Genomic DNA, 7447 nt, shown 5'->3' on the forward strand with positions numbered 1-7447 from the left:
TAAAGTAATTAAAAAATTATTGTTTGTCAATTCATTTCTCACAGTTCTTCAAAATGCCTTAAAGATATGTTTTGATCCAGGGAGTCCATGACATTAGTGCATAGCTAGTTTGATGACTTTGAGGTCCTCTAAGAGTTGAGCACGGAAGGAAAATAGTTATTTAATCACTGCAATGTACTTAAGCTATTTAAGATGCCCAAGCGCACAAGTAATCTGCAAACAGTGAGCATATGATATGTACTGCCATAAATAAGATGATTATAATGATACATACCTTAATAAAATATGGCTCAACTTAGCGGGAGTCAAGAATAAAATTAGAACTTCGTGCTGATAACGTGTAATAAAATAAAAGCAATGCAGTAAAATGTAAATAAGAAGAGATAGAAAGAAGGGAGAAGTGTTTTCTTCTTTCACTTTGGTGATTTTTCCATTGCAATTACATGGTCTTTTATATGCATAAAAAGTAAATATGATGAACATAAAGTAGGAAATTTAATCTTAAGTTATTCACAACATGGGCATCCAATATAGTATCCAAAGTAGTATCTAATGTACAAACTATTCATAACAAAAGTCAAAGTTCTTCCTTATTGTGGCAACAGAAGCAAAAAGGTGCAACCACGCTATGCCTTCTTTAATTATCTCCCCTAGCCAGCAACACTCCCTTTTCTCTATTTCACCTCTAATCTCCACTGTTCAACCTCTTCTTAACATTACGCTCAAACCCTTGCATAGAACTCATATTGACTTTGCTCCGATAAAAACTCAGTCAAGTTGCAGTCTTCATCTTGATAATAAGGGTACTGTTAATTCCCAGTGGCAAGATATTCTTGAAGCTATTAAAGCCTCATCCACTTTACAAAATCTTGAAATTTCACGAATAATTGAGCAAAATGGTGGGTTTAAAACCATATCTGATTTTAATCATTTGCTTATCTCTTTGGTTTTAGCAGATGAGTTTGAGTTAGCCTTGAAACTAAGCTCATTATCTTATGCATTAGCACCAGATGGTAACACATACTCAATTTGGGTCAGTTTGTACTGCAAAAAAAATGACCCTGAAACAGCCAAATCCATTTTAGGTAACATGTTGAAAGATGGGTTTCAACCCAAAGTTGCCACCTTTACAACTTTAATCAATACTTTTTGCAAAGGTGGAAAATTGCAAAAAGCTTATGAGGTTTTTGAAGTCATGGGTCAAATTGGATGTGAACCCACAATTTATACTTACAACTGCTTGCTTAAAGGTTTGTGCTTTGTTGGTAGAGTGGAAGAAGCTTATGAGTTGCTTTTGAATATCAAGAAATCTAATAAAAAACCTGATCTTTATACTTATACTGCTGTTATGGATGGTTTTTGTAAGGTTGGTAGGTCTAATGAAGCACTAGAATTGCTTGAGGAAGCTCTTGAAATGGGGCTGATACCTAATGTGGTTACTTATAATACTTTGTTCAACGGGTATTTTAAAGAAGGAAGGCCTTTAGATGGGATTAAATTGTTGAAAAAAATGAAGAAACAAAATTGCGTGCCTGATCATATAACTTATAGTACATTGTTACATGGGTTGTTGAAATGGGGAAAAATTAGAGCTGCTTTGAAAATTTATAAGGAGATGTTAAATCTTGATTTTGAGGTGGATAGAAGGATGATGAATTCCTTGTTGAGAGGGTTATGCAGGCAATCTAGGAAGGAAAAAGAGTTGTTAAAAGATGCATATCAAGTGTTTGAAAGAATGCAGAGCCGAAGGTTGGTTGTTGATCCTGTTGGGTATGAGTTGGTCATTGAAGCTTTTTGTAGTGGTAAGGAGTTGGATAAAGCACTGGAGAGTTTACATGAGGTTGTTAGAATTGGGTATTCTCCTAAGGCATTCACTTTCTCTAATGTTATTCGTGTACTTTGTTTGGAGGGAAAAGTTGATAAGGCATTGTTAGTTTTTATTCTCATGCTGAAAGTTGGAAAATCTACCAGTAGTGTTCCATTTAGCTTGTTGATCAATGAGCTGAATCAACAAGGAAAGCCATTGACTGCTTGTTACTTGTATGGTGTTGCATTGAAAAGTGGGGTGGTGCCAAGAAATAAACCTGAGGTGGTATATATGCGCGGGAACGAGGTATTCAACCCTGGAAGTGTATTGACTCCATTGTCACTGTGTGCTTTTTCATGAATGAAATAGGTCTGAATGGCGGGAATTGATATAGAGGATTCATATAGTCGACATGTTAGGAATTGAGGCTTAGTTCATTGTTGGTGGCGAGCTTTATTATAAAGAAATATCTAGTATATTTACTATTTAGCATAAGAAAAATTGCTGCAATTACTGGTGTATCTGCTGGCTGTTCAAGAAAAGAGAAATGTATTGCTTACACTCCCCTTTGTTAATGGTCATGTAGTTTTATCAGTGATATAAGAGCACTTCAACATTTACTGTTTTTTTTTTTTTTTTTTTTGCTAATGAAAGGGTAGTCTATTATATTAAAAGCATAGAAGTTTTAGTTGTTACATTACATAGGGATAGATCGCATTGCAGTTTTTCCTGATTTGTCTTAATAAAAACTTGTAAAATAAAAACCGGAGGTGTTTCCCAGTATATAATACTATCTTCCTCCATTGTTATTTGTTGCCTAGTGCTTCCATATTTTGCCAGAGCGTCAGCTACAACGTTGCCTTCCCGATATACATGTGTTATTTCTGCCACTCCAATAGTATCAAGAAGATAACTACAATCATGAAGAAGATGTGAGTAGCAACGTTGTTCATCTTTAAATAAATTACATAAAACCTATGAATCTGTTTCCACTATATGATAACAGCTTTGTCTCCTTTATTACATTAGCTGATATTTGCTCTTTCTTTCTAGTAGCAAGCTTGCACCAGCCATACCATTGTCAAGCAGAATTCTTGTTAAGTAGGATTGCCCTTAAGATAACCACTATGCAAATATACATTCTTTTTCAACAAAATACAGAACTTTAGGAGGGGAATTTTTTTCTTCATTTCCTCTTTCGTTTTCCTTTTTTACATTTCTTTTCCAGGAGAGGGGTTGGGGGTAAATAAGAAAAAGAAAAAGAAGCCATATTAACATCTCCCTCAGGATCTCGATTAGGGAACACTACTCAAACCAAATAGAAACCATATCTACAAAATGTTATTTCTCACATCTTCTTCCTTGAGGAAAGGGAAGGTGGAAAGCCACAAGTTTATCTTCTATATCTTTTCATGTAAAAAGGGAAGGCCCCAAAAAAGAAAAAAGAAAAAAGAAAAAAAAACAATAATGAAAAAATGCTCTCTACAAACAATCAAAATCCTTCAACACTAGATCTCCGAACAGATGAAGATGATGGCCTCCGGCTTTCCAGTCGATCAAGGTCCTCCATGGAGAGGTTGGAGGAACATGAAGGTAGAGACAAGAATGGAGCAGCAGTCCTTGTGGGAGAAATAGATAGAGGGTGCATCGGTGGTGACGGGGAGAAGCTTAACCGTGGTGCTGGTGTAATGATTCCGTTTAAGCTCGGAGACTTTGACATGTGTTTTACACTAATTGCCCCTGGCTCTTGCAGAGGAAACCTAGAAGGGTACTTCATCACTTGTATAGTCTTGAGTTGCTCCACTATAGTTCTCATGGTGGGCCTTCCAGATGGATCCTTTTGCAGACATCTTTGAGCAATATCAGCCACTGTCCTTGCTGCTTTCGCAGGGAACCGACCTTTTAACTGAGGATCCATGATTAGCGATAATCTACCGTCATCAGCTAGGAAAGGCCTGCTCCACTTCACTAAATTCCTCTCCTCTTTTGGATGCCGACTGTCTAAATTCTTCCGGCCAGTCAGCAACTCAAGAAGAACAATCCCAAAACTCCAAACGTTGCTCTTTGGGGTTAACAATCCTCGCTCCAGAGTCTCTTCAGAGAGATTTCCCAGAGCCTGAAAAAGTCAAGGTTATTAACAAGAAAGTTTTAGGATCTCTGAAGAAGTCAGGAAAATGTGAACAACTGCAAGCAAAACACCTGTCAAATTGCCAATTAGACCTAGAGAGACTGATACAAACACGATTATTTTTTTCAGAAGGCACAAACACAATTTTTTCGCAAAAAGATATTAATCTATACGGCAAGATGCACAGGCCTCGTGGTTACTCCTATTAAAAGCCACATCCAGTATACATGACTCAACTATTATATGGAGCATGCACAGCACAAGGGTTTATCTGTGAGTAATACTTTGAACAAAAGCAATTCTCTTTTCTTCAAACCTTCCTACGACATAGTTAATGGCATCAGATCTAACTCCATGCTGACCCCCCAAACTTGGTTGACGAGGAATCCTTTCTAACGAACAAACAACCCCCCCCCCCCCCATACAAACCTAGGAGCTAAGACCGGCCTTTTAACAGAGAAAAAATGTTCTGCAACTATTAACAGAGGAAACTTACAGCTGAACTGCAAGATATGTCTGTCTCTTGTATATGTGTAATGCATCCATATCCCGAAAGCTTTGCACTAAAATCCTTATCTATTTGTATATTTGCAGTGGAAAATTCATGGAACATTGCCTGTTACGGAAAATAAGAAACTTAGCAAACTATGTGACTAGCATAGGCCCAAGCCCAATAACAAAAGCTGGAGATTCTTAGTAAGAGAGATACAGAGGTGACACGGTATATTACAAGGTTGCATATGGAAAATAAAAGGTAACTCTCATTAGACTACAGATTCAGGAAGCAGCATTGACACCTGGAAAGGTCCTTCCTCATGCAGGAATGTGAGACCTTGAGCAGCACACAATGCAATTTTCGTTCGAGCATTCCAGTCCATCGGGGGACCATCTGACCTCCCAAACAAAAGCCGGTCTAAGCTTCCATGGAAAAGCCTCTCATAAACCAACATTCTGTGGTCGGAACCTTCCCGTGCATGAAAACCAATCAGTTTACAAAGTGACGGATGTTGTAAAGAAGCTAGTGTGTTGGCCTCAGTTACAAATTCCTTTAACCCCTGGAAAAGCCAAAAAGTAAAAGATAGTAAGCCTTCCAAAACTCATAGGGATCGTTTGGTATGAGGTATACGAAGGTATAGGGGTGGTATAAAAATTTAATACCACATTAACACTCTGTTTGGTTAGCAAACCAGGTATAAGTTATCCCGGTGTTAATTTTAATACCGGAATAACTTATACCTTATAGAGGGTGGGGTAATTAGCACCGGTATAACTTATACCTTCTTCTTATAAATTATGCAATTGTTATTCTTAATACAACATACCAAACAGTGAATAAACAACAATCCCAGCATAACTTGTCCCAACATAACTTATACCGGCATAACTTATACCGGCATAAGCCGTATTCCAACCAAACGACCCCATAAAGAATTGCCAATACCTGCCAAATTGCATCCTAAATTTAAACCATGGAATCAGACAGTTTTTGCCCTCACATGATGGAAGAACCAAAGTCACCAATCTAACCAAATATGAGCCATCCCAAACTTACATATCACATGGCAATCAGATGAAAGATCCCCCCCCCCCCTAAACAAAAACACAGAGGGGGATTACAAAAGATGATGAACAGACAAGATAATTCAAAGTCAATAAGTCAAATTGTACATTACCTGCGAAGAAGGATGAAGGCGGGTTACAGTGGCTTCAAGCTTCTTTGTACTAGTGGCATCATCGCCAAAAGAAGCTTTGTAGATAACAGAAGAGAGACCTTCAGACATACATCGTTCAGGAGAGAACCGGTGGCAGGCAGAAGCAATTTCTTCAAACGAGAAGTTCCTGAGTGCTCCGGTAGAAGGCAAGGTTGGAGGCAGTGTAGGAGGCAACGGCAGCGGTCCAGAGGCATTCAAAGGGCCGCTAGCATTCAAAACTTTAAAGCTTCCCATAGTCTTGAGAGTAGCAGCACTCTGTGGTGAAGGAAGAGGAAGAGGCTGAGGAGTTGGTGACTGGTATTCCTTGATTGAACCAACACGACTCCTTAACTCTTCTTGTTCCTCACATTCATTCGATGCTAGAGTATCTTGTTCTGCTGCATCCAGGCTCGATGGGGCAGAGAGTGCCCGTGTCCTACTGCTTGTTACTCTGTTACTCGACTGTACAGGTTTTACTCTAGTTCTAAAACTTGGGGGTGCCGACTGCAATGCCCGTGTGTGCACTTGGGGCTCAGGCAACACAGTAGGAGAATGTTCCTGAGGATTCACACGTTTGATGTGGATACTCTGTTCAGACTTCTTTTTCTTACTTTTTAAAACTGTGAAACAACCCATTTTCGCGTCTACAATTTCAGGTTTTATATCCTCCTGCCAAATCAGTAGCATAAAGAAACTTATGATTTCCACTCTGACATATTAAAAAACTCAATAATCTTCATGTGGTACAAATCATCAATCTATAGGATTACAAATTTTGTAACATACAAAATAGAATTGTATCATTGATGTCACCTAGGACAGTGATTATTATGTCTGAAGTAGGATATACAAAAATTGCCCAATCTTCAACAGTACAGGATTAAAGATTTAGTTAGAATTAAATTTCTAGGTTCTACAGGACAAATGAGCAAGAGAACAAACAGAGATAAATCCAAAATTTATCCAAATTTCCACAAAACAAAAGGTGATATATCATTAATTATGAAGGAGTACTGTCACAAAATATATGAGCTGCTAAATTTGCAAAAAAGAGAAGGCCAAAATTGTACTTTTAGATTTTAACATTCAAATTGAATAGGATGATCCAATAGAATTTTTTTATTTTATCAAAAAGCAGAAATAATGATAAACCAATCTAAACAACCACAAAAAGATCTTTGGCAACTACAAGGATCCACAATATCAAATTCTGAAAATGGACTATCAATTCACAGAAACTAAGAACAAAAGAAAAAAAGCAAAAAACCAACCTTAGAAAATTGCACCCGAGCAAATTGTATTGAAGTTTGAACTGTTCTGAGCTTAAAGTTTGAAACTTTACTGATTTCTTGAACAACCCCAAGTAATGAAATTTCCAAATCTGTTGATGGCTAGATTTTTTGGTTAGCAAAGAAACCCTAAAGACAAGTCAAATGAATACAAAATGAGGAAAGGTAAAGACGAGCAGATTTTTGAGAGAGAAATAGGAAAAAAGAGAGTTCATAGAAATGGAGTACAAGAAGCAGTAGTCAAACACTCAAACCAACCAAAAACCCCCCCAATGAGTAAATTTCTCAATTAAGAAAGATGCCCTTTTATTGTTATCTCCACACACCACATCACAAAGACATTTTTGCCCCTTCAAACAAATTTTTTATACACTTCCCTAAAATAAATTATCAAATTTCCAATTTAATACTATGATCAAAGCTAGATTTTCGAGTTTTTTTTTTTTTTTGGTTTCATATTAACTTCACTCATGACTCAGCTAAAATCTCATCAAATCGGATGTCAGTCAAGCGGTAGTTCAATTTAAATAAC

The 7447-nt window shown here is 37.3% G+C and overlaps 2 protein-coding genes across 2 annotated transcripts; one reads left to right on the forward strand and one right to left on the reverse strand.

Moving 5' to 3' along the window:
* The first annotated feature begins 628 nt into the window (after positions 1–628).
* LOC104217190 (pentatricopeptide repeat-containing protein At1g62680, mitochondrial-like) lies at positions 629–2167 on the forward strand. The gene has a single exon (XM_009767365.1). The coding sequence runs from the start codon at positions 629–631 to the stop codon at positions 2165–2167; it is 1539 nt and encodes a 512-aa protein (XP_009765667.1).
* A 911-nt stretch (positions 2168–3078) lies between these two features.
* LOC104217189 (probable serine/threonine-protein kinase PBL11) lies at positions 3079–7193 on the reverse strand. Its single transcript, XM_009767364.2, has 5 exons — positions 6898–7193; positions 5609–6295; positions 4733–4990; positions 4432–4551; positions 3079–3923 (listed from the first exon to the last, which is right to left on the reverse strand). Exons 2-5 carry the CDS (start codon positions 6260–6262, stop codon positions 3300–3302), a joined length of 1656 nt encoding a protein of 551 aa, XP_009765666.1. The 5' UTR covers positions 6263–6295; positions 6898–7193; the 3' UTR covers positions 3079–3299.
* Positions 7194–7447: the final 254 nt, after the last annotated feature.

Source organism: Nicotiana sylvestris, chromosome 7, assembly GCF_000393655.2.
Source record: "Nicotiana sylvestris chromosome 7, ASM39365v2, whole genome shotgun sequence".
Taxonomy (NCBI): Eukaryota; Viridiplantae; Streptophyta; class Magnoliopsida; order Solanales; family Solanaceae; genus Nicotiana; species Nicotiana sylvestris.